Source organism: Oncorhynchus mykiss, chromosome 17 (assembly GCF_057628025.1).
Source record: "Oncorhynchus mykiss isolate SJ-2025 chromosome 17, ASM5762802v1, whole genome shotgun sequence".
NCBI lineage: Eukaryota > Metazoa > Chordata > Actinopteri > Salmoniformes > Salmonidae > Oncorhynchus > Oncorhynchus mykiss.
In genome coordinates, this window is record NC_143038.1 from 37744371 (window position 1) to 37772218 (window position 27848).

At 43.9% G+C, this 27848-nt stretch overlaps 1 protein-coding gene across 13 annotated transcripts; it reads left to right on the forward strand.

Moving 5' to 3' along the window:
• LOC110494095 (sodium- and chloride-dependent GABA transporter 2) lies at nt 1-27769 on the forward strand. Of its 13 annotated transcripts, none has more exons than XM_090205461.1 (16): nt 44-250; nt 4425-4537; nt 12827-13035; nt 17430-17564; nt 18771-18911; nt 19277-19367; nt 19508-19640; nt 19753-19887; nt 20251-20354; nt 20509-20633; nt 20833-20945; nt 21121-21258; nt 21593-21695; nt 23780-23880; nt 25981-26151; nt 26816-27769. In XM_090205461.1, the coding sequence occupies exons 3-16, from the start codon at nt 12831-12833 to the stop codon at nt 26975-26977; spliced, it is 1857 nt and encodes a 618-aa protein (XP_090061587.1). In that variant the 5' UTR covers nt 44-250; nt 4425-4537; nt 12827-12830; the 3' UTR covers nt 26978-27769. The 13 variants fall into 13 exon arrangements, with proteins under 13 accessions (XP_036806030.2, XP_036806034.2, XP_090061590.1 ...); XM_090205458.1 differs by having other exon boundaries at nt 58-250; nt 12879-13035; XM_090205465.1 differs by having other exon boundaries at nt 71-250; nt 12879-13035; nt 17495-17564.
• Nucleotides 27770-27848: the final 79 nt, after the last annotated feature.

Consider the following 27848-nt stretch of genomic DNA (forward strand, 5'->3'; position numbering starts at 1 on the left):
ACAGAGCAAATCCCCTCCTCTTCCTTGCAATGAAGGAGCCAGTGTTACCTCGACTCAATAGCTCCGCCTCACACACACACACACCAAACTATCCACATGGGTTCACTCATGGTTAGTTCTGGGAAGGGCATTTGACAGGGAGAAACACAGGGTCTAGGTTTGCTTCCAATGAAAGGGACCAGAACAAGTATTCCTTAATGGAGAAGTAGACTACTACAACAGACTTCAGAACTACAACTTCATCCTTAAGGTACTCTCTCTCTCTCGCTCGTTCTAGTCTCTTCCATGTCTATCAGGAAACCTTTTATTTAGACTGTTTATCACTGTTTGTATTTGAAATCTAGCAGACTTGGCAGGCGGGGGCTGTGATAACACCTAGACATATCCTTGGTTGTATAGAGAGACAGAGACAGACATGAGGCTTCAGTCAGTGGTACTGTAGCTTTCTCTCTTTCTCTTTCTCTCTAGCTCTCTCTCCCTCTCTCTATCTGCAGTCAGTAGCACTTGTTGCAGGCGCTGAATGTAGGCCAAAGGTTACAGACTGGAGGCTCAGCAGTGCTAGTGAGAGCAGCAGTGTCTTCCTGTTTTGTGTAACTATACAGGCATGTCTAATAAATGTAGAAGTCCTCTTTTCGCATTCTTTCGATTTGAAAGCAGAATTACTGGATGTTGAGGTAGATATTATTTTCACAATTCAAGCTACAAACCTTAAGAGAAAAAAATAAACACTACAGTATGCTAAAATATTAAACAGAGACGACTCAGACATGAACAATATAATTTCATTTTAAAGCCCTTTTTACATCAGCAGATGTCTGAAACTTGCCTGAAACCCCAAACAGCAAGCAATGCAGATGTAGAAGCACGGTGGCTAGGAAAAACTCCCTAGAAAGGCATGAACCTAGGAAGAAACCTAGACAGGAACCAGGCTCTGAGGGGAGGCTAGTCCTTTTCTGGCTGTGCCGGGTGGAGATTACAAGAGTACATGGCCATTAAGGCCAGAGGGTTCTTCAAGATGTTCAACCATTCATAGATGACCAGCAGGGTCAAATAATAATCACAGTGGTTGTAGAGGATGCAACCTATTAACTAAATGTCAGTTGGTTTTTCATAGCCAAGCATTCAGAGTTCGAGACAGCAGTTGCGGTAGAGAGAGAGAGAGAGAGAGCGGAGGGGAGAAGGAGAGAGAGGGCCGAAAACAGCAGGTCCAGGACACGGTATCACATCCGGTTAACAGGTCAGGGTTCAATAGCCACAGACAAAACAGCAGAAACTGGATCAACAGCACAACCAGGTGGACTGGGGATGAGGACAGCAAGGAGTCATCAGGTCAAGCGAAGACTGGGGTTAGCCTGATGTCCCAAACTACCCAATAATCCCTTCCATGTAGCCTAACTCTCACACTCACACACACAAACCTGCACACTCACACACACACACATATAATCAAACATGTTTTTTTCATGTATACTGAGTATATCATGTACAATTATAATTAATATGCTTTGTTTAACTGATTGAACAAACTTTTTTTTGTACTTATATTAGTGGTGGGGTTTTCATATAAAGTGCCTTAGGAAAGTATTCAGACCCCATTACTTTTTCCACATTTTGTTAGTTTGCAGCCTCATTCTAAAAGCGATTAAATAGTTTTTTCCCCTCATCGATCTACACACAATACCCCATAATGAGAAAGCAAAAACAGGTTTTTAGAAATGTTTGTTCATTTATTAAAAATAAAAACAACTGAAATATCACACTTACAAAATAATTCAGACCCTTTGCTCAGTACTTTCCTGAAGCAACTTTGGCAGCCATTATAGCCTTGAGTATTCTTGGGTATGATGCTGCAGGCTTGGCACACCTGTTTGGCTACCATCTTCTCTGCTGCACAGATGTTCGATAGGTTCAAGTCCGGGCTCTGGCTGGGCCACTCAAGGACATTCAGAGACATGTCCCGAAGCCACTCCTGCGTTGTTTTGGTTGTGTGTTTTGGGTCGCTGTCCGAAGGTGAACTTTCACTCCAGTTTGTGGTCTTGAGCGCTCTGTAACAGTTTTTCATAAAGGATCCCTCTATACTTTGCTCCGTTCATTTTTTTCTCAATCCTGACTAGTCTCCCCGCCCCCGCCGCTGTAAAACACCCCCACTGCATGATTCTGCCCCCACCATGCTTCACCGTAGGTATGGTGCCAGGTTCCCTCTAGATGTGACGCTTGGCATTCAAGCCAAAGAGGTAAATCTTCAAATCAAATCACATTTTATTGGTCACATACACATGGTTAGCGGATGTTAATGCGAGTGTAGTGAAATGCTTGTGCTTCTAGTTCCAACCATGAAGTAATATCTAACAAGTAATCTAACAATTTCACAACAACTACCTTATACACACAAGTGTAAAGGAATGAATAAGAATATGTACATTACATATAAATATATGGGTGAGCGATGGCCGAACTGCATAGACAAGATGCAGTAGATGGTATAGAGTACAGCATATACATATGAGATGAGCAATGTAGGGTATGTAAACATTATATAAAGTGGCATTGTTAAAAGTGACTAGTGATACATTTATTCCATCCAATTTTTTATTGTTAAAGTGTTTAGAGATTTGAGTCAGTATGTTGGCAGCAGCCTCTCAATGTTAGTGATGGCTGTTTAACAGTCTGCTGGCCTTGAGATAGAAGCTGTTTTTCAGTCTCTCAGTCCCAGTTTTGATGTCCCTGTACTGACCTCGCCTTCTGGATTATAGCAGGGTGAACAGGAAGTGGCTCGGGTGGTTGTTGTCCTTGATGATCTTTTTAGCCTTCCTGTGACATTGGGTGGTGTAGGTGTCCTGGTGGGCAGGTAGTTTTCCCCCGGTGATGCGTTGTGCAGACCTCACTACCCTCTGGAGAGCCTTGCGGTTGTGGGCGGAGCAGTTGCCGTACCAGATGGTGATACAGCCCGACAGGATGCTTTTCAGTGACAAGCCAAATTTCTTCAGCCTCCTGATGTTGAAGAGGCACTGTTGCGGCTTCTTCACCATGCTGTCTGTGTGAGTGGATGTGTTGGTGGATGCCGTGATGTGTAGGAACTTAGAACTTTCCACCTTCTCCACGACTGTCCCATCGATGTGGATAGGGGGTGCGCCCTCTGCTGTTTCCTGAAGTCCACGATCATCTCCTTTGTTTTGTGGACGTTGAGTGTGAGGATATTTTCCTGACACCACACTCCGAGGGCACTCACCTCCTCCCTGTAGGCCGTCTCGTCGTTGTTGGTAATCAAGCTTACCACTGTAGTGTCGTCTGGAAACTTGATGATTGAGTTGGATTAATATGCTTTGAAGACCACTGATTATCACCCTCGGTCTGGGGCTCCACGCAAGATCTCACCCCGTGGGGTCAAAATGATCACAAGAATGGTGAGCAAAAATCCCAGAACCACACGGGGGGACCTAGAGAATGACCTGCAGAGAGATGGGACCAAAGTAACAAAGCCGACCATCAGTAACACACTACGCCGCCAGGGACTCAAATCCTGCAGTGCCAGATGTGTCCCCCTGCTTAAGCCAGTACATGTCCAGGCCCGTCTTAAGTTTGATAGAGAGCATTTGGATGATCCAGAAGAAGATTGAGAGAATGTCATATGGTCAGATGAAACCAAAATAGAACTTTTTGGTAAAAACTCAACTCGTCGTGTTTGGAGGACAAACAATGATGAGTTGCATCCAAAGATCACCATACCTATCATGCTTTGGGGCTGTTTTTCTGCAAAGGGACCAGGATGACTGATCCGTGTAAAGGAAAGAATGAATGGGGCATGTATCGTGAGATTTTGAGTGAAAACCTCCTTCCATCAGCAAGGGCATTGAAGATGAAACGTGGCTGGGTCTTTCAGCATGACAATGATCCAAAACACACTGCCCGGGCAACGAAGGAGTGGCTTCGTAAGAAGCATTTCAAGGTCCTGGAGTGGCCTAGCCTGTCTCCAGATCTCAACCCCATAGAAAATCTTTGGAGGGAGTTGAAAGTCCGTGTTGCCCAGCAACAGCCTTAAAACATCACTGCTCTAGAGGAGATCTGCATGGAGGAATGGGCCAAAAACCAGCAACAGTGTGTGAAAACGTTTGACCTCTGTCATTGCCAACAAAGGGTATATTACAAAGTATTGAGATAAACTTTTGTTATTGACCAAATACTTATTTTCCACCATAATTTGCAAATAAATTCATCAGAAATCCTACAATGTGATTTTCTGGAATTTTTGAAGTGAAGTGTACCTATGATGAAAATTACAGGCCTCTCTCATCTTTTTAAGTGGGAGAACTTGCACAATTGATGGCTGACTAAATACTTTTTTGCCCCACTGTATATAGGTGTGTGCCTTTCTATATAAGGCACTTCATGTCCAAATCATGCCCAATCAATTGAATTTACCACAGGTGGACTCCAATCAAGTTGTAGAAACATCTCAAGGATGATCAATGGAAACAGGATGCACCGGAGCTCAATTTCGAGTCTCATAGCAAAGGGTCCGAATTCTTATGTAAATAAGGTATTTCTGTTTTAATAATTTAGCAAAACTGTTTAAAAACCTGTTTTCGCTTTGTCATTATGGGGTATTGGGCTTCCAACCTCACCTGCACATTGTTTTTATCATGTTTTATGTGTACTGTTTTGTCTTTCACTTCTTTTTTTGGTGCGAATAATTAAAACCTAAAACCTAAAGGCCAGGTAGTCCTAAGTCATGCTCCTAGGGCTCAGATCCTCAGAGAGAAAGAGAGAAAAAGAGAGAGAGAGAGAGGGAGAGAAAGAGAAAGAGATGGGAGAATTAGAGGGAGCGTACTTAAGTTCACACAGGATACTAGATAAGACAGGAAAATTTCACCAGATAGGACAGACTGACCCTAGCCCCCCGGCACATTTTTTAAATTTAAATTTACATTTTATTTAACTAGGCAAGTCAGTTAAGAACAAAATTCTTATTTACAATGAAAGCGGGTTAACTGCAGAATAACAGATTTTCAACCTTGTCAGCTCAGGGATTTGATTTAGCAACCTTTTTATTACTGGCCCAACACCCTTACCACTAGGATACCTGCTGCCAGGCTATTCCATCAAACCCCCGGTGAAGGCTAACCAGGTAGGATACAACCCCACCTACTTTGCCAAAGCACAGCCTACCCTTAGACAAAGCCGAGTATAGCCCAAAAAACGGACTAATTAATTTGATATTTAGCTGTAGTAACACTCCATATTTATCTTATTGTTCCCATAAATCGTTACATGTCTTCTCTATCGACTCTGTCATCCATTTAAAAAAGGGTGTACTGTATTGAACCAAGCAATATTATACTATCGAAGATATACTGTCAGTACCTACTCTTAGTATCACAAACTGTGCCCTGGCTCTGCAGGTTGACTACTGGGTGTCTAGTTGTGTCACAGTAGTGTCCTCCACTGATGCATACCCAGGAAGTTCCTCATACTTTAAATAGTGAAGGTAAAGGTAGAACACATTGCCCTAGCAACAGACCTTGCACTTGTGCTTCTTATAACTGTATAAGTACAGGGTGTTCATTTTCAGAAATCAACATAATAGTAGCAGCAGCTGCAGCACATATTTTCCATTGTATGTGTCCTACTCCCACAGGGATAGTAGGCAAGGGCACAAAGGCAACATTGATGACAGGATTACGCTAGTCCCACCAAGCTGTGCTGATCCCCTCCTACTCTAATGCAACAAGGCTGGTACAACACTGTGGAATTTGAACATTCATACACATTGCCAAGCAGTGAGATGCTGCCCTGGCTCCTCACAATACCAGATTCAATTGGAATCTCACCTCTTTGTGTGGCCAATGCCAAAACGTCTGCTGGTATTGGCTATTCCCAGATAATCAGGCTTCTCCCGACACTCAGGCTACTTCTAGAATAGACCCTAGTATGGATCAGTGTATGGGAACCGTGACTTTTCTCAGGATCATTAAAGAATAAAAATCGATGTGTCTTCATACTGTCACGTGTAGCTCAGTTGGTTGAGCATGGTGCTTGCAATGCCAGGGTTAAGGGGTCAACTAACCAGTCCAAAAATGTATTCACTTACGTAAGTTGCTTTGGACAAGAGTGTCTGCTAAATTACATAAACTGTAAAAAATAATACATGAAGCACAATACAGTAGTTAATTCCACTGTTATATGTCAATGTTGCTTATTTTGCCTTCAGAACAGTACATTTTAACATTTTAACAGCTAATTTCCTTTGGAGGGGGGGGGGGGGGTTATGCACATCCAAAGTAATAACAGGAGCTGGACAAAAGAAAGAATGGGGCCATGTATCTTGAGATACATTATCATTATTGAATAATAGGGGCTCAGCTCCCCTCCTTGTTTGGGCGGCGTTCGGTGGTCGACGTCACCGGCCTTCTAGCCATCGCCGCTCCATTTTTCATTGTTCCATTTGTTTTGTCTTGTTCCCCGCACACCTGGTTTACATTCCCTAATCAACTGCATATGTATATCCCTCTGTTCCCCCCATGTCTTTGTGTGGGATTGTTTTGTTACATGTTTTGTATTGACACGCCTAGCTGGTTTTTCCCCGGGTACTATGTTTTAACCCGGAGTATGTTTATTGTTAAACATTTTTTCTTGTTTGTGACTTTGTCGCGCTTTGCACTTTTGCCTTTGGCTGGAGGTTTGTTGGACACTGTTGCGTCCGTGTCACGAACCTCGCCGAGGATGGTGCCTCTTCCTGTTCGGGCGGTGCTCGGCGGTCGTCGTCGCCGGCCTATTAGCTGCCATCGATTCCCTTTCCGTTTGTTTTGGGTTATTGGTTAATTGGGTACACCTGTTTTGTATTAGGATTTGTTTGTAGGGTATTTAGGGGCACTAGGCCCGCTGGGTATTTGTGCGGGCTTGTTTTTGTTACTCTGTGTTTTGATGGTGTGATTTTTTCTTGTATTTATTCTCCGGACTGTTTAGTCCTGTTGTTTTGGACTGGCAACTTATTTTACGCCCTGTGTGTTGGCGTGACTGTTTTTGTTGCGCTGGGGAATAAATCTGAAGAAACGACTGAACCCTGCTCTCTGCGCCTGATTCCAACCACCACACCTAGTAGATCGTAACAGAAGCCCGCACCTATGAAATGGAGTCAGCAGGAGCAGCGACCACTCCTCTCCCCACTATGGAGGAGCGCGTTCATCACCACACAGCTGTCCTCCATCGGATTGGTACCGCGATGGACCAGATGATGGAGAGGATGGAACGATGGGAGAGGAGTGGTCTCCCGACGTCTACCCCAGCTCCCCCACTGCCGACACCACCTACTCCACCTACGTCGTCCTCTGGGTCCGGCGCACTACGTCTCTCCCCCCCGAGGGAGTACGATGGAGCGGCTGCTGGGTGCAGGGGATTTTTGCTCCAGCTGGAGCTCTACCTGGCTACCGTGCGTCCGGCTCCCTCGGGTGAGGAGAGTGTGAGCCTCCTCGTCTCCTGTTTAACGGGCAGGGCCCTGGATTGGGCTAACGCAGTCTGGAACAGTCCAGACTCGGCTCGGGACAACTACCTGGAGTTCACCCGCCGTTTCCGAGCAGTGTTCGATCATCCACCAGAGGGTAAAGCGGCGGGTGAGCGACTGTTCCACCTCAGACAGGAGACGAGGAGCGCGCAGGACTTCGCGTTGGAGTTTAGGACCCTAGCTGCTGGTGCTGGGTGGAATGACAGGGCCCTGATGGACCATTACCGGTGTAGTCTCCGGGAGGACGTCCGCCGGGAGCTGGCTTGCAGGGACACAACTCTCTCCCTGGATGAACTAATAGACATGTCTATTCGATTGGACAACCTGCTAGCTGCCCGCGGGCGTTCAGAAGGGGTCCTGTTAATTCCACCTTCCAGCTCTCCCACTCCCACTCCGATGGAGTTGGGAGGAGCTGCATCTAGGGGGATCAGAGGGGGCTCCTCCTGCTCCTATTGTGGACGGAGAGGACACACTTCGGACCGGTGTTGGAGGAGTCCTTCTGGGAGTCGAGATGGTCGGCAGAACGCTCCTCGGCCACCCCAGGTGAGTAAGCACCAAACTCACCCAGAGCTCCCTGTTGGTCACATGTTTTTGTTAATTTTTTTCCCTGCATTTTTCCCCTCTCTTCAGCATAAGGCGCTAGTTGATTCAGGCGCAGCTGTGAGTTTTATGGATCGTGGACTCGCCCGTAAATTGGGTATTCCGTTAGTGCAGATAGACCCACCTGTCCCCGTGCACTCCTTAGATAGCCGACCGCTAGGGTCAGGGCTGGTCAGGGAGGCCACGATTCCGCTGGACATGGTAACGCAGGGGAATCATAGGGAGAGGATCAGTTTCTACCTTATTGATTCACCTGGGTTTCCGGTGGTGTTGGGGGTTCCCTGGCTGGCTATTCACAATCCCCTTATTTCCTGGAAACAGGGGGCTCTTAAGGGGTGGTCAGACGAGTGTTCAGAGAGGTGTATAGGAGTTTCCATCGGTGCCACGACGGTGGAGAGTCCAGACCAGGTTTCCACCGTGCGCATTCCCCCAGAATATGCCGATTTGGCTATCGCTTTTAGTAAGAAGAAGGCGACCAAATTACCACCCCATCGACGGTGGGATTGCGTGATAAACCTCCTGGAGAACGCTGCACTTCCCCGGAGTCATGTGTACCCACTGTCACAGGAGGAGACGCTGGCTATGGAAACATATGTCACGGAAGCTCTGAGACAGGGGTACATTCGGCCCTCCATGTCACCCGTCTCCTCAAGTTTTTTTTTGTGAGGAAAAAGGAGGGAGGTCTGCGTCCGTGCATTGATTATCGAGGTCTCAATTCGATCACAGTGGGTTTTAGTTATCCGCTACCTCTCATCGCTACGGCGGTGGAATCATTCCACGGAGCGCGTTTCTTCACAAAACTGGACCTCAGGAGCGCGTATAATCTGGTGCGTATTCGGGGAGGAGACGAGTGGAAAACAGCGTTTAGTACCACATCAGGCCACTATGAGTACCTCGTCATGCCGTATGGGTTGAAAAATGCTCCAGCCGTCTTTCAATCCTTTGTAGATGAGATTCTCAGGGACTTGCACGGGCAGGGTGTGGTAGTCTATATTGATGACATCTTGATTTATTCTGCCACACGCGCCGCGCATGTTTCCCTGGTGCGCAAGGTTCTTGGGCGACTGCTGGAGCATGACCTATACGTCAAGGCTGAGAAATGTGTGTTCTCCAAACCAGCCGTTTCCTTCTTGGGTTATCGCATTTCCAGCTCGGGGATGAAGATGGAGTGTGACCGCGTTAACGCCGTGCGTAATTGGCCGACTCCGACCACGGTAAAGGAGGTGCAGCGGTTTTTAGGGTTTGCCAATTACTACCGGAGGTTTATCCGGGGTTTTGGCCAAGTAGCGGCGCCCATTACCTCACTGCTGAAGGGGGGGCCGGTGCGTTTGCGGTGGTCAGCAGAGGCTGATGGAGCCTTCAACCAGTTGAAGGCACTGTTCACTGGGGCTCCCGTGTTGGCGCATCCGGACCCTTCGTTAGCATTCATAGTGGAGGTGGATGCGTCCGAGGCTGGGGTTGGAGCCGTGCTGTCTCAGCGCTCGGGCACGCCACCGAAGCTCCGTCCCTGCGCTTTCTTTTCTAAGAAGCTGGGTCCGGCAGAGCGGAACTATGATGTGGGGGACCGGGAGTTACTAGCTATGGTAAAGGCCCTGAAGGTGTGGAGACACTGGCTAGAGGGGGCTAAACACCCTTTTCTCATCTGGACTGATCACCGTAATCTGGAGTATATTCGAGCAGCGAGGAGACTGAATCCGCGTCAGGCTAGGTGGGCCATGTTCTTTACACGTTTTAGATTTACGATCTCTTACAGACCAGGTTCCCTCAACACTAAGGCCGACGCGCTGTCCCGTCTCTATGACACCGAGGACCGGTCTATCGAACCCACTCCCATCCTCCCAGCTTCTCGGCTGGTGGCCCCAGTGGTATGGGAGGTGGACGCGGACATCGAGCGGGCGTTGAGGGTTGAACCTGCGCCTGCACAGTGTCCGACTGGTAGAAGTTACGTACCGCTTGGTGTCCGTGATAAGTTGATTCGGTGGGCTCACACACTACCGTCTGCGGGTCATCCGGGGATCGATAGGACAGTGCGGGGTCTTAGAGGGAAATACTGGTGGCCCACCTTAGCTAGGGATGTGAGGCTCTATGTATCTTCCTGTTCGGTATGCGCCCAGAGTAAGGCTCCTAGGCACCTTCCTAGAGGGAAGTTACAGCCCCTCCCGGTTCCACAACGGCCATGGTCCCATCTCTCGGTAGATTTCCTTACTGATCTTCCCCCATCTCAGGGGAACACTACCGTTTTGGTCGTTGTGGATCGGTTCTCTAAGTCCTGCCGTCTCCTCCCATTGCCTGGTCTCCCTACGGCCCTACAGACTGCAGAGGCTCTTTTTACCCACGTCTTCCGGCACTATGGGGTCCCAGAGGATATCGTCTCCGATCGGGGTCCCCAGTTCACATCTCGGGTTTGGAAGGCGTTTATGGAGCGTCTGGGGATCTCGGTCAGCCTTACCTCTGGTTATCACCCCGAAAGTAATGGGCAGGTGGAGAGAGTAAACCAGGAAGTGGGCAGGTTTCTGAGGTCGTATTGCCAGGACCGGCCAGGAGAATGGGCGAGGTACGTCCCATGGGCAGAGTTAGCCCAGAATTCTCTTCGGCATTCGTCCACGAATATGTCGCCATTCGAATGTGTACTGGGCTACCAGCCGGTTCTGGCTCCATGGCATCAGAGTCAGACCGAGGCTCCTGCGGTGGAGGAGTGGGTACAGCGCTCTAGAGAGACCTGGCGGGCAGTCCAGGATTCTCTCAGGCAGGCCAGTGAACGGCAGAAGAGAGACGCTGACCGCCACCGCAGTGAGGCCCCGGTGTTCGCACCAGGGGACAGGGTCTGGCTCTCGACCCGAAACCTGCCCCTCCGCCTGCCCTGCCGGAAGCTGGGGCCGCAGTGTGTGGGGCCATTTAAAGTCCTGAGGAGGATAAACGAGGTGTGTTATAGATTGCAACTTCCCTCTTATTATCGTATTAACCCCTCGTTTCATGTGTCTCTCCTCAGGCCGGTGGTAGCTGGTCCCCTACAAGACGGTGAGGTACCGGAGGTCCCTCCACCCCCTCTGGACATCGAGGGGTCCCCGGCGTACACAGTACGAGCTATTCTGGACTCGAGACGCCGGGTGAGGGGCCTGCAGTACCTCGTGGACTGGGAGGGGTACGGTCCGGAGGAGAGGTGCTGGGTACCGGGGAGGGACATTTTAGATCCTTCCCTCTTGAGGGATTTCCATCGCCTCCACCCGGATCGCCCTGCGCCTCGTCCTCCGGGTCGTCCTCGAGGCCGGGGTCGGCGCGCTGCAGGGGCCGCGCGTCAGGGGGGGGGGGTACTGTCACGAACCTCGCCGAGGATGGTGCCTCTTCCTGTTCGGGCGGTGCTCGGCGGTCGTCGTCGCCGGCCTATTAGCTGCCATCGATTCCCTTTCCGTTTGTTTTGGGTTATTGGTTAATTGGGTACACCTGTTTTGTATTAGGATTTGTTTGTAGGGTATTTAGGGGCACTAGGCCCGCTGGGTATTTGTGCGGGCTTGTTTTTGTTACTCTGTGTTTTGATGGTGTGATTTTTTCTTGTATTTATTCTCCGGACTGTTTAGTCCTGTTGTTTTGGACTGGCAACTTATTTTACGCCCTGTGTGTTGGCGTGACTGTTTTTGTTGCGCTGGGGAATAAATCTGAAGAAACGACGGAACCCTGCTCTCTGCGCCTGATTCCAACCACCACACCTAGTAGATCGTAACAGTCCGTCTGTTGTTTGCTTCTGCCGAATAAAGTGTGCGCCTGATCACAACTCTCTACTCTCCTGCACCTGACTTCCACACCAGTAGCACATACGCTGACACATGTTTTGCTGCACTGGACCTTCCCTTTTTGCCCCTTTTTTTCTTGACAGGTCATATGAAGCTGTTCATATGTACATTCATATTTTAGCAAACACTCTTATCCATTGCAACTTACAGGAGCAATTAGGGATAAGTGCCTTGCTCAAGGGCACATTGACACATTTTTCACCAGGTCTGTTGGGGGATTCAACTCAGAGACATTCGGTTACTGGCCCAACACTCTTAACCACTAGGCTATCCAATCAATCAATCAATCAAATGTAATTACATCAGCAGATGTCACAAAGTGCTATACAGAAACCCTGCATAAAACCCCAAACAGCAACCAATGCAGATCTATCCAAAGCATGGAAGAAAGGGGCTCATGTTTTGATGTCCTGGAACTTTTATTTTCCTTGACAGGTCATATGTACTGTAGATGTTCATATGTAGCTGTTAATATGTAGCTAGTCATATGTACCGTAGCTGTTCATATGTAGCTAGTCATATGTACCGTAGCTGTTCATATGTAGCTAGTCATATGTAGCTGTTCATATGTTGCTAGTCATATGTAGCTGTTCATATGTAGCTAGTCATATGTACCGTAACTGTTCATATGTAGCTAGTCATATGTAGCTGTTCATATGTAGCTGGTCATATGTAGCTGGTCATATGTACCGTAGCTGTTCATATGTAGCTGTTCATATGTAGCTGGTCATATGTAGCATTCATATCTAGCTGGTCATATGTAGCTGGTCATATGTAGCTGTTCATATGTAGCTGGTCAAATATAGCTGTTCTCATGTAGCAGGTCATGCAGTATGTATCTGTTAGCTGTGTGTCCTTATACTGTCTTCATAGCACACAGACTATGTTAGATAAACGTGTGTTCACCACATAAAACCAACTTTGTCTTTGTCTTCCTCAGTGTTATGGAAAAGCATAATGATCCCAATTTGAGGTGCAATATGCTTTCCCAGCAGGAGATGGGTCTGGTCCATCCTTTCCCTGTGCCAAGCACCCAGACCAGGGGTCAGTGGTCAAGCAAGCTGGAGTTCCTCCTGGCTGTGGCCGGACAGATCATAGGCTTGGGGAATGTATGGAGGTTCCCATATCTGTGCTACAAAAATGGAGGAGGTGAGTCTCACATCACATCTTTACATGGTCATACAATTAAACTCACATTAAATATATGGCAAGGTGAGCCTTTGTCTTTTACATTATCAATGCAAAAGAGCTAGTCACGTCATTTAACTTCATTGTGGTGGAGACAATACAGAGTTGTCCTTTTCATATCTTAGGCTAATATTGAAATCACACAATTACAAGACGGTAATGGAATAATCATTAAGAGATGTGTAATCATGGCCTGATATAATATTTTAGGGATATTTACACACTAGGGCTAGATGTTATCTGGCTGGCACACTCATAAAAACAACAGTGCATGCCTTGGTACACAAAAGGCACGAAAACCTTCTAGGTGCTTCCAGAATCTCAATACTGATATGCACATCACTAATGTACAACATTTTGTTACACTCTGATAGAAATATGCTATGGAGGAAACGTGCCTCTCTGACATGTAGAATTAGGAATCATGTCGACTCAATTCATGGCCTTTCTATCTGCAATGTTCAATGATGTTAGGCTACTGAACGTGTCCCAGATACCCCATGAGAATATAACCTAACATTTACATTCCAAATGGACGCACAACACTTCGGGTGGTAGCTAAGTCCGTCAGCCACACAAATAAATACTTGAGTTCTTGTGGTTAAACTCAAATATACTAGTTGATAAAAAAAAACATACTTTTTCCATAACATAAAAAAAGTATCATCTTTGTAAGTTATATCATTAATATGGCTGGTGGAGTTATGTCACACATGCAGCTAACACAGACATACTGTATGCAAATGTCTGCTCTACCCAAAATTACAGCCATGTGATTGCAGCATTGCCTAAAAAATGGAAGTGGCAAGTGGAAGGGGAACCAGTAAGGAACTTGTCTGTCGGCCCTACATAAAAGGCCAAAATTGGTTAAATAAAATTGTGATCAATTAAAATATATACCAGTTTCATTTAAGGATCACAAAATTGACAACTGTGCCTTATAAATTGCAAAATATTTGAAGAGATTTTCGATATACCGATTCCATGGCACATGGTTTATGAAATGACACGCAAAATGACACCGGATTCAAAACTTCTAATTTCTCAATTTAAATTATTATTCAAAATTCTTGCAACGAATAGAATGTTATATATATACATATATATATACAGTGCCTTGCAAAAGTATTCGGCCCCCTTGAACTTTGCGACCTTTTGCCACATTTCAGGCTTCAAACATAAAGATATAAAACTATATTTTTTTGTGAAGAATCAACAACAAGTGGGACACAATCATGAAGTGGAACGACATTTATTGGATATTTCAAACTTTTTTAACAAATCAAAAACTGAAAAATTGGGCGTGCAAAATTATTCAGCCCCTTTAAGTTAATACTTTGTAGCGCCACCTTTTGCTGCGATTACAGCTGTAAGTCGCTTGGGGTATGTCTCTATCAGTTTTGCACATCGAGAGACTGAAATTTTTTCCCATTCCTCCTTGCAAAACAGCTCGAGCTCAGTGAGGTTGGATGGAGAGCATTTGTGAACAGCAGTTTTCAGTTCTTTCCACAGATTCTCGATTGGATTCAGGTCTGGACTTTGACTTGGCCATTCTAACACCTGGATATGTTTATTTTTGAACCATTCCATTGTAGATTTTGCTTTATGTTTTGGATCATTGTCTTGTTGGAAGACAAATCTCCGTCCCAGTCTCAGGTCTTTTGCAGACTCCATCAGGTTTTCTTCCAGAATGGTCCTGTATTTGGCTCCATCCATCTTCCCATCAATTTTAACCATCTTCCCTGTCCCTGCTGAAGAAAAGCAGGCCCAAACCATGATGCTGCCACCACCATGTTTGACAGTGGGGATGGTGTGTTCAGCTGTGTTGCTTTTACGCCAAACATAACGTTTTGCATTGTTGCCAAAAAGTTCAATTTTGGTTTCATCTGACCAGAGCACCTTCTTCCACATGTTTGGTGTGTCTCCCAGGTGGCTTGTGGCAAACTTTAAACAACACTTTTTATGGATATCTTTAAGAAATGGCTTTCTTCTTGCCACTCTTCCATAAAGGCCAGATTTGTGCAATATACGACTGATTGTTGTCCTATGGACAGAGTCTCCCACCTCAGCTGTAGATCTCTGCAGTTCATGCAAAGTGATCATGGGCCTCTTGGCTGCATCTCTGATCAGTCTTCTCCTTGTATGAGCTGAAAGTTTAGAGGGACTGCCAGGTCTTGGTAGATTTGCAGTGGTCTGAAACTCCTTCCATTTCAAGATTATCGCTTGCACAGTGCTCCTTGGGATGTTTAAAGCTTGGGAAATCTTTTTGTATCCAAATCCGGCTTTAAACTTCTTCACAACAGTATATCGGACCTGCCTGGTGTGTTCCTTGTTCTTCATGATGCTCTCTGCGCTTTTAACGGACCTCTGAGACTATCACAGTGCAGGTGCATTTATACGGAGACTTGATTACACACAGGTGTATTGTATTTATCATCATTAGTCATTTAGGTCAACATTGGATCATTCAGAGATCCTCACTGAATTTCTGGAGAGAGTTTGCTGCACTGAAAGTAAAGGGGCTGAATAATTTTGCACGCCCAATTTTTCAGTTTTTGATTTGTTAAAAAAGTTTGAAATATCCAATAAATGTCGTTCCACTTCATGATTGTGTCCCACTTGTTGTTGATTCTTCACAAAAAAATACAGTTTTATATCTTTATGTTTGAAGCCTGAAATGTGGCAAAAGGTCGCAAAGTTCAAGGGGGCCGAATACTTTCGCAAGGCACTGTATATATATATATATATATATATATATATATATATATATATATATATATATATATATATATATATATATGGGGGATGCAATCTTCCCAACTCTGCAGATTTTGCTGCGAAGAGGCAGTCATTAGATAATTTATTTTGGTACTGTCCATATGTAGCTCTTTTTTGGTCACATGTCCAAGAATGGCAGAATAAATGCAACATTTACCTAGATCTAACGCTGCAGATAACAATACCTGGTGATTTGAAGTCATAGTCAATCAATCAATAATTTTAGCAAAAAATGTTATCTTTAATTTACGATCTGTCGAAACTATGAGAATAGAAAGGTTCAGTACTTTGTGAAGCGTCACAGAACAGTTGAAAAATATATGGCAAATAGAAATCCAATATGGACGGTGTTAAGAGATAGATGGGAGGGGTTGAATGGAGCTGAAGGTTGGGAATAATAACAACAAGATAACAAATGTAAAACATATGGGGTCTGTAAAATGTATATAGGGTCAGAACTTTTGTGAAATAGCACAGTTACAAATGTATGGCAAATATAAACATCAGAAATAGAGGAAGGTGGTCCTCCCGGGTGGTGCAGTGGTTAAGGGCGCTGTACTGCAGCGCCAGCTGTGTCATCAGAGACTCTGGGTTCGCGCCCAGGCTCTGTCGTAACCGGCCGCGACCGGGAGGTCCATGGGGCGACGCACAATCGGCCTAGAGTCCGGGTTAGGGTGGGCTTGGCTGGTAGGGATATCCTTGTCTTATTGCGCACTAGTGACTCCTGTGGCAAGTCGGGTGCAGTGGGCGCTAACCAAGGTTGCCAGGTGCACAGTGTTTCCTCCGACACATTGGTGCGGCTGGCTTCCGGGTTGGATGCGCGCTGTGTTAAGAAGCAGTGCGACTTGGTTGGTTTTTGTATCGAAGGACGCATGTCCCGAGCCGGTACGGGAGTTGTAGCGATGAGACAAGATAGTAGCTACTAAAACAATTGAGGGTAAAATCGAAACAAAAGAAGGCCAGGACTAAAAACAAACAATTGTAAATTAGATTGTGTCTGTAAAATGTATATAGCATGTATAAGCTGGAAGTAGAAGCCTAAGTGTTATTATTTATTGGTTTTGTCCAATTAGGGGAGGGTTGGTAGGGTTTGTTGGGAATAATAAAGGAAAATATATTCTAAAAAGATTATATGAATGGGTATTTATATGTATATATTTTTATTTTATTTAACTAGGCAGGTCAGTTAAGACAGATGACAGATTTGTACCTTGTCAGCTCGGGGATTCAAACTTGCAACCTTTCGATTACTATTCCAACGCTCTAACCACTAGGCCACCCTGCCGCCCCAAAACCATTTATATAAATACCCCAAAAATATATGGGGGATTAGAAATGATACAGACAATTACATCGTAGGAAGCTGCTCCACCATCTAAAATATCTATGTAAATACTTGTGTTCTCTTCTCTGGACGGTATAAATGCACTGAAGTGAGGGGGGGGGGAGTTGAGGTGGTTGAGATGGCTTCTGTGAAAAATGTTAATCTTGTGAAACCATAATCACGTGAAGTGAAACATTAAGTTATGGTCTTGGGCCATATGTTTAATTGTGGTTTAACTTGTGTTGTTCGTAAGGGGTGTTCTTCATCCCTTATGTGCTCTTTCTGTTCACCTGTGGCATTCCACTCTTTCTCCTGGAGACCTCCTTGGGCCAGTACACCACACAGGGCAGCATCACCTGCTGGAGGAAGATCTGCCCCTTGTTTGAAGGTAAATATCAGGGCTCATATTTATAAAGCGTCATTGAGTAAGACTGCTGATCTAGAATCAGTTCCTCTCTGTCATATAAGCTTAGTCATCATGATCTAAAAGGCTAATCTGATCCTAGATCAGCCATCCTACTGGTATGCTTTATGAATGCGGCCATAGGGTGTTGTTGTACGTATTGCATCCATATTAGGAATTCAATTGTCAGTGCTTGTCTGACCATTGATAGCAATTACTTCCTAAGAAGGATGCCATCTTGGTGAAATAGACATGAAAGCCTGATAGCTGGAAGGAAGAAAGGCTATAGCCTTCAGAAAAGTAAAGATATGATAGTACTGTAAACTGTGCCAAAAGAAAATATAACATTTAGAGTGACTGCAGACCAAACTTTGTCTGTTTATTGTATTTGTGCTCGGGAAAACTCCTAGCTGCAATATCAAAACTTCAGAAAGTAGCACTGTAATCCAAAGCAATGTCAATATGATTTGAATTGGTATTCAGCACATAGACTCAAGGTTTCTGTCTGGAGCCTTTGTCAAGAATGTGCTGGTTGAGGGTGACATATAGGGCAAGACAATTAGCCATAATAGGTACAGTACATGCACAGTACATGCAGGCTTTTCCTTCTGTAAATGATATTGCACTATTGTATTTGTAAAAGTCAATCCACCATGATTTTAATCACATTGCTTTACCAGTTTGAAACAATATCAGGAAACATTTTTAGATTGCTTGGAAAATGATTGGTCTGTTTCTGGCCTGATTTTAAAATTAAATGAAAAAGGGATTACAGTAACAATACATTTAATTCAAGTTATTGGATGAAGCTTGGATTAATCAACAGTATTACACAAGTATCACAATGTGATTCATGAGCTATTACATGATAGAGTAAGTGGCAGTCCTTAATGTGACATGACACGTGCATTCAGGACACTTGTCTTGTGTTCAAACATTCACAAATGTCTGTCTTGTTGGAATGGCACCATAATTTATTAATCAGAGCTGGTGACTTTGAAAGGAGTCTAATCCACATCAAAAAGAAACACAGTTCAATGTTTATTGTGGTTTTAGGTTGAGAATGTGATTGGATATGACATATGTTGCATCTATTTCTTAGAAGAAGCCTTTTTTTTTACATTTACACCTCCATGTTTGTCTGTAAAATCTTCTCCTCCTTCTCCTCCTCCTCCTCATCTTCCTCCTCAGGACTGGGTTATGGTAGTCAGGTGGTAGTTCTATATTCCAGCATCTATTACATCATCATTCTAGCCTGGGCCTTCTTCTACCTCTTCTCCTCATTCAGCTCTGAGCTCCCCTGGGCCAGTTGTAGAAACAGCTGGAACACAGGTATGTATATCAGTGTAGCCTGAGTGCCAGTCTGCTTGTGCTGTCATACCAACTGCCTGTCATTCATTGTCATAGCAAACCTGTTTGGATTGACAAGGACAGCAATGGAGTTGGTGTTGCATAGAACACAAACAGATCTGGGACCAGTTTAACTTCAGTGTGTAGACATGTTGACGTTGACATACCTTTGTCATGCCTAAATGATAGATAGTATCTTACATTTATGGACACTACTTCAAACTGAGATATTCCGATTTTGACAAGTGGGTGGATTAATGTTTTATTTTTGTAAATATCTCCTTATCCAGGAAAGATTCAGAGAGTTCTGAGACATGCTTGTTATTGTGTAATTTCCTCCTAACCAGCAACCTGCATGGAGTTTGACAGAAGAGTAGTGGGACATCTAAATTGGACAGTAGCAGGGAATGCAACATCGCCAGTGAGAGAGTTCTGGGAGTGAGTACACAAAATCATTCCAATTTATCAACTCCTTATTAAGTCCTTACAGATGGAAATCATGACTATGTGCCTTAGGAGGCGCTGAGAGAATGGTGAAAAGTAAGTGGTGAGATTGTAACTCAAAATATTATTTTCAGGAGAAGAGTTTTGAATCTCACAGACAGTCCAAACAAGCTAGGCAGTATTCGCTGGGAGCTGGCTCTGTGTCTTCTACTGTCATGGATTCTCTGTTACTTCTGTGTCTGGAAAGGAGTGAAGTCTACTGGGAAGGTAAAGTAGGATCTCTGCCATTCAACCTGATGACACCATGAATACTGTAGAGTTGTTAAGATGAGCTATAGACTGAGGGAATGTAATGCTGGTCTGGTCCCCCTCCCCTCAGGTGGTCTACTTCACTGCCACCTTCCCCTATCTGATGCTGGTGGTGTTGCTGGTCCGTGGACTCACACTGCCGGGGGCAATAGATGGTATCAAGTTCTACCTCTACCCAGACCCAGCCCGCCTCACTGACCCACAGGTGTAACAGAAACTATCAGTACATAATGTAGTGATTGTTGGGGATAGATGGTAACGTCACTGTCGGTGTTTGAGCGTAGTCAACATGACCGAGGGCAGCAACCATTACCACTGACCCAAGAAACGTAACTCCCTTGGTGCAACAGTTTGTGGTTTTAAGAGCATCAGATTTGTTACAACATCAATACCTCATAAAAAAATAACTCTGAATTTCAAAGCAAATATATTTTCTGTTGACTTATTACAGCTACAAGGTCAAAATAAGTACCATTTTAATTAACCTCTAATACCCTGGGATGAGACTAGTATATCAGAATTGTGAAACTATGAAGACTATTGTGTCTCTCTCTGGTGTGTTTCACAGGTGTGGATGGATGCTGGAACACAAATCTTCTATTCCTATGCTATCTGCATCGGCTGTCTGACTGCTCTTGGCAGCTACAACAAGTATGACAACAACTGTTACAAGTGAGTGGAAGAATTAAGTGCATAAACAGTAAATGTGCCTTGCTAGATAAAATGTGCAGGCATAACGTTTTCTGGAAAGTTTGTTGATCTCCACATTGTAGGTCATTTGGATGCCTTCGTGTTGTGACTAACAGGGAAGTGAATCTCTTTTTAGGGACTGTGTCTACCTGTGCCTTTTGAACAGTGGAACCAGCTTTGTGGCCGGTTTTGCGATCTTCTCTGTTCTGGGCTTCATGGCTTATGAACAAGGGACAGACATCTCAACAGTGGCCGAATCAGGTAAGTGTTGCAGCAGTGAGATACGAATGAATGAATTAATTAATAAAATAAACCTTAAAAAATGCGCAAACAAACAAATTAACATACCCTTGTAAGTTCTGCTTTGTTACAAGACAGGTGTCTTAGCATTTCAGGGATCTAACTATTCCCTCTGCCGCTGAGAGTTCAGTAATGAGTTTACCTGTATTACTGCATACAGGTCCTGGCCTGGCATTCATCGCCTACCCTCGTGCCGTGGCCATGATGCCATTACCACAGCTTTGGGCCATCTTCTTCTTCATCATGATAATCCTACTGGGTTTAGACAGTGAGGTGTGTTAGTGTGGTTCTGAAGGCCTACAAAATATTTCCTTAGTGAAGGATAATTACATAACCTACAATAGATTCTGCAATCATCACTAAACTTTTGGATGTGAAACTGTGAATGAGTAGCTAGTATTTAAAAGAAGAGAGTTTCCACTGAACTTCCCCATCATTTCTCCTTCAGTTTGTAGGTCTGGAGGCTTTGATAACAGCTATCTCAGACATGTATCCCTCCTTCTTCCTGGTTGGCCATCGGCGTAAAATCCTCCTCATCATCATCAGTGTGGGTAGCTTCTTCATCGGCCTGGTCATGGTCACAGAGGTGAGAGGTCATTTGAAGGCATCATTATATAGGATATAAATTATATATTTTCAAGGCCATCGTTATTAGATCAATCATGACAGTAACCAGATACATGATGGATAATGCACCTCCCAAATGATCTGTTTCAACATATCCCTGTGTTTCAACATACCATACTCGTTCTGCAGAATTGTTGGTAGATTCCACTTCATCCATAAGCGATTGGGCTGCTGGACACACCTACGATCATTGTCTGAGTGTTTTGTAGACTCTGGAGGTAGATTATAGTCTTATTGTTGTGCTCAGTAAGACTGCACCTTACACTTTCTTTCTACCCCTCCTCTATTTGCAGGGAGGCCTGTATATCTTCCAGCTGTTTGATTACTATGCATGCAGTGGGATGACTCTGCTTCTCTTCGCTATACTACAGTCAGTGTGTATCAGCTGGGTTTATGGTGAGATAGCCCGGCCTACTCCCAGTGCCGTTTCTAAGTATAAGTTCCCATTTATGGCCCTCAACCACTTTTGTTCAATGTCAGTCAGGGTCTCAACTTACTGTTAGTTAAGATTATGTATTCTACTATGTGACATTTTGAAATGTGGTAGTGCATCCGCAGTCTTCCTCTTGTTATGTCAGTCACTGACAGTCACCCAATTAGCCCATGTCAGCTACCCTGTCAAAGTTGGCGAGGTAAGTTAGTCTAGCCAGCTATCTAAACCTTGTATTATATTACAAACGTTTATTGAGGCATTTTCATGTAAGTTATTATTAGGTGTTACCACTACTTACCACTGTCATTGTAGGTCTTATGAAAACATAATAGTAAAATATGATCATTGGGACATCCCTACCTTGAACCCTAACCTTAACCCCTTCCTTACCTTAACCCTTACCTTAACCATTTTAAATGTCAACTTCAATGGAGTAGGATCATCCCAACGATCCCTGATAACAAGGAATAAAAGATCCTGCATGGCCCCATTCCATCAATCCCAGATAATCAATCACAGAAACCCTAATTGCAGGTCAGCTTCCCTCAGGATGTTTCTGTTCAAGTGTTTTATGGTGTTTTCCAAGTTGTTCCTCTAGCAGACATTGCCACTTTGGACATTGATGTGAAACGACACCTCGTTACCTTGGGATTATCAGGTTCTGACATGTTGTTCAAAAATGAGTTATTCACATAGAGTTGCTCTTTAGGTGGTCCTTTACGTGTGAGATGAGTCAGGTTTTTGAAAAAGTACATTTACAATGAAAGAAATGAAAAATCGGAAAGTTCTATCTATGCAGACACCTTTTAACTTGGTGCTTTAAGGTTTAACACCTGGAGCGGGTGGAGACAATCACAAGGACAGGTGAAAGATCAGAGTGTGACACAGTGAAATGCTTACTTACAAGCCCTTAACCAACAATGCTTTAAGAAAATAAATACAAATAAGTGTTCATTAAAAAATTGATTAATAAAAATAGAAAATAGAAGTAACCAATAATTAAACAGCAGCAGTAAAATATCAAGCAAGGCTATATACAGGGGCAACGGTTTTGTGTCAATGTGCGGAGGCACCGGTTAGTCGAGGTAATTGAGGTAATATGTACATGTAGGTAGAGTTAAAGTGGCTATGCATAGATTATAAACAGATAGTCACAGCAGCGTAAAAGAGGGGTCTGGGTAGCCCTTCAATTAGCTGTTCAGGAGTCAGGAAGGTGATGAAGTCCAGGTGACAAGTGTGTGTAATAATGAGTAGCCTGGTGACCTAGAGCGCCGAGTATATGTGACTCCCTGACGCACGGCTTCAGCTGCAGGACACTGACCAAAAGGACGATCTCGGTGACCAAGAGCGGACCGGTCGTCTCTGCTGAGGCGCGGGAACCTGTCGAGCTGGAAGAGGAGTGGGAACCCTACAAGCCGGAAGAGGCGTGGATCTCTGATGAGCCGGAAGAGGGCGGGAACCTGACGAGCCGGAAGAGTCGCGGGAACCTGACGAGCCGGAAGAGGCGCGGGAACATGACGAGCCGGAAGAGGTGCAGGAACCTGACGACCTGAATGATGCGCGGGAACACTGGAACAGAAACACTAATGCCTGGGGAAGAAACCAAAAGAAGTGACAGATATAGGGAAAGTAATCAGGAAGGTGATGAAGTCCAGGTGAGTCTGATGAGGTGCTGGCACGCGTAACGATGGTGACGGGTGTGCGTAATGATGAGCAGCTTGGAGACCTAGAGCACCGGAGAGGGAGTATACGTGACACCGTCCTCTTTTTATATTAATTTGATTGAATCAAATAATAAAAGCTTGATGTTGAGTTGGTGATTTGAATCAGCTGTGGGGGGCACAGGACCGAGTTTGGGGAACCCTGGTTAGAGCTGTTGTCCAGGTTTCCTAATCTGCAAATTGTTTGAACCTGTCTGTCACTTGGTGGTTTGAGAATGTTTACCTGGGTATTTGACAGACCAACTGTGTATTTGACAGACCAACTGACCAAACACTTTTATTGACTGCTGTTATTTTGAGTCCCTGTTGATATGTTTACTCCACAGGTGCAGACCGTCTGTACGATAATATAGAGGACATGATCGGTTATCGACCATTACCCATCATTAAGTACTGTTTGAAGTATGGCACTCCAGTCATTTGCACTGTAAGTTTTATTTATTTACACCACACTGTCAACAGCAAATGAATGTTCTTTTTCCAATTATAGTTATGGTAAACATGACGTTGATGTCACAGTAATACAAGTGATTTACAGAATGCCAAATGTTAAGATGACAATACAGAGAAATATAAATCAAATGGATTCCGATGTGTAACCTATGTAAAGTAGAAAATCCCAACTTTATGTTCATTATAAATGCTTCTATAAAAACAAAGAGAGTTGCACACTCTATGTATAATCTCACTGTAATTTATTGGGTAAACCACCAACGTTTCGACATCATTGTGCCTTCTTCAGGGTAATGTCATGAATGCCTGAACCAGGTTATGTAGACAAAACAGTGCAATTTGTGCAACTAATGACCATAGTGAGGGGTGTGTCATAATTACTAGGTTGATTAGGAGTGAAACTATTAGGAGACAATAGTTTACTACATATTTAATATATTAGGCTTGTGTTATCATTAGCACTAGCATAGGATTAACATCAACATACATAACTGTTTAATTTAATTTCACATATTCAGTAGCACTCAAAAGTTGGAACACACCTACTCATTCAAGGGTTTTTCTTTCTTTTTACTATTTTCTACATTGTAGAATAATAGTGAAGATATCACAACTATGAAATAACACATGCGGAATCATGTGGTAACCAAAAAAGTGTTAACTAATCAAAATATATTTTTGATCTTAGATTCTTCAAAGTTGCCACCATTTGCCTTGATGACAGCTTTGCACACTCTAGGCATTCTCTCAACCCCCCCCCCACACACACACACACACACCATCTCACCTACTCCATGCTTCATGGTGGGAACCACACATGCGGAGATCATCAATTCACCTATTCTGCATCTCACAAAGACATAGCGGTAGGAACCAATAATCTCAAATTTGGACTCATCAGACTAAAGAACAGATTTCCACTGGTCTAATGTCTATTGCTTGTGTTTCTTGGCCCAATCAAGTCTCTTCTTCATATTGGTGTCCTTTAGTAGGTGAAACAATTTGACCATGAAGGCCTGATTCAAGCAGTCTCCTCTGAACAGTTGATGTTGAGCTGTGTCTGTTAATTGAACTCTGTGAAGCATTTATTTGGGCTGCAATCTGAGGTGCAGTTAAATCTAATGAACTTGTCCTCTGCAGCAGAGGTAACTCTAGGTCTTCCTTTCCTGTGGCGGTCCTCATGAGAGCCAGTTTCATCATAGCGCTTGATGTTTTTTGCAACTGCATTCAAAGAAACTTTCAAAGTTCTTGAAATGTTTTGCATTATCTTGCCTTCATGTCTTGAAGTAATGATGGACTGTCATTTCTCTTTGCTTATTTGAGCTGTTCTTGCAATCTTATGGACTTGGTCTTTTACTAAATAGGGCTATCTTCTGTATACCCCCCTTACCTTGTCACAACACAACTGATTGGTTCAAACGCATTAATTCCACATGTTAACTTTTAACAAGGCACACATGTTAGTTCAAATGCATTCCCGGTGACTACCTCATAAAGCTGGTTGAGAGAATGCCAAGAGCTTGCAAAGCTGTCATCAAGGCAAAGGGTGAATAATTTAAATAACCTCAAATATAAAATATATTTTGATATGTTTAACACTTTTTTGGTTACTAGATGATTCATTATATATCTTATTTCACAGTTTTGATGTTTTCACTATTATTCTACAATGTAGACAATAGTAAAAAATAAAGAAAAAACCTTGAATGACTAGGTTTGTCCAAACTTATTACTAGTAATGTGTCTTTAATTGTTTCCAATTTCATAAAATGTTTGTTACATGTAATCTTTTGTTTCAACTATAATGCATGATAAGCATCATCAACAGGGGGAACATATTGGGTGTGCACCAGCTCATGCTTTTTATTAGACCATTATAAATGCTCCACCAGGAGCCTGACCAAAATGTACTGGAGAAACCATAACCTTGTTCTTAACCTTATCTTGTTCATCTCTGTCCTCACTCAACCCTCACTGTTACCCTAATATGTTATAATTAGTACAATGCTATCAGAAAATACATTGTGTTCTTTAATGTTTATTATACAACATCCATCCATATCTTTTGTTCTAGGCTACATTTATTTTCTCCTTGATAAAGTTTACTCCGCTGAAGTTCAACAACACCTTTCAGTATCCTTGGTGGGGTTCCGCCATTGGCTGGTGGTTCACTCTCTCCTCCACCCTCATGGTTCCTCTATGGATGGTTTACATCGTGAGCGTCACTCCTGGTACACTGCGACAGGTAAATAGGGACATCATTTATTATGTTTCTGTAGAGTTTCACATTGCTTGACTTGGGCAGGAGCTCTCCGGAGCTGAGTACCGGCACCTAAAATGTTGAGCTTGAGCTCCTGTTCCTCTTATAGAATATTATTTCAAAAGTTTTGTGGAGCTCCTGCACCTAAATGTAAACAGTACCGGCACCAAACATGAGTACCGGCAACTGTCTCAGCCCAAGTCAAGCACTGGAGTTTCAAAACAGAAAAGCATCTCAAAGTGGTCCAAAAGCAACAAAAAACAAGCAATATATCATAGGTAGCCTAGCTATAGCTAGTTACGTAGGTTGGCGATAGAGGCTAAGTCTTTGAGTACATTCTCCAAAGATGGAGCAATGGTCATGAGAGGCCATGGTTAATTTTTCACTATCAATTCCAAACTTCAGATCTTTTAAAAGTTGGCAGGTACCATTTGTGTTGTTATCGCTAGTTATGTCTCTATTTCTACAATGATCAGATCCATTACCCCAAACCCCATTTACTCCCCAATACACACTGATGATGTTGTTTCTTCTACCAACTAAGAGGGAAAACAATCAACGTTCTGCAAACATCGCCAGTTATTTTATGTCTCAGTCCTTTGGTGGTCTCTCTTTGAAATGCTCCTCTGTCCTTTCTCTTATTCCTCAGAGACTGTCCATCCTCACCACTCCGTCAGAGGATCTCCCCATGACCAAAGCTCAGAAGAATTCCCTCCTGGCCAAGCAGTCAGATCACGACAGACCCCTGGGGGACACGGAGATACCAGCCTGGGGCCACAACCTCCTAGACAGAGACACTGGCCCCCTGTAGAGACACTGGCCCCCTCTCTCAGCTACCATCCCTATAGGACTAGAGATAAGCAGGTCCAGCCAGTCACTCAAGGTCCTGACATAAACAATACAAATACTTCCTGTTGTGTAACAGAGACAAATGTGACCCTTTGCTTGGTCTGAGTGGCTTAGTACAGAACATAATCCACCCCATGCCTTTTTCTTGGGAGGGAGATGTGGGCAAGTGTTTCCAAAACACACACTATTTCCTGCATGTAGCGCTGATGAGACATAGAAGCACTGGTTCTGGAAAGTGAAAAGAGAGATGCGGTCATTCTGTTTGGTCCAGAAAACCCTACCTAGAATGATTAGAATTACAGGTCAATCTTTCTGTCTCGTGACAGAATGCAGAGAAAGCATCTGAAGTGAGATATTGAGTAAGGTCCGGCACAAAATATGGACCTTTGAAGTTGTCCTTTAACCAGGACTGTGGTCATGGCAGAGTAATGGATTAATGGATCAAACACGTGTCACACATCATGGTGGAAACAAAACATGACGGTCATGCTATTGGTCCTGGGGGTCTGTATACACAAGTGAACAAACTATTTTTTTTAAAGATACATTTTATCTTTGATTTGGGTGGGTTTAATAATCCAACATTGTTTTTTTCTACTTCTATGTAATTTCTTAAGACTTTGTGAAGTATGACATTTGTGAAAATATATCGATGGTAAATTATAAGGGATTGTGTAGATGCATATATAGTAGAAACACTATAAAATACTGTGATAGGATTTGATGCCAATATCAATAAACTCATCAAACCTTGTGCCATGATTTAAATCTTATTTTTCCACCCTTATTCTTTGGAGTACTTTAAATGAAAAGTGTAATTCGCTGCAGAAATC

Bases quoted from the DNA above. Each gene is read 5' to 3' on its own strand.
- LOC110494095 (XM_090205458.1), top strand. From the start codon at position 4,460: ATGATCAATGGAAACAGGATGCACCGGAGCTCAATTTCGAGTCTCATA. The intron at 20,634-20,832 runs GTAAGTGTTGCA...TACTGCATACAG, and splicing joins CTCAACAGTGGCCGAATCAG to GTCCTGGCCTGGCATTCATC. The intron at 21,696-23,779 runs GTGAGATAGCCC...TTTACTCCACAG, and splicing joins GTGTATCAGCTGGGTTTATG to GTGCAGACCGTCTGTACGAT.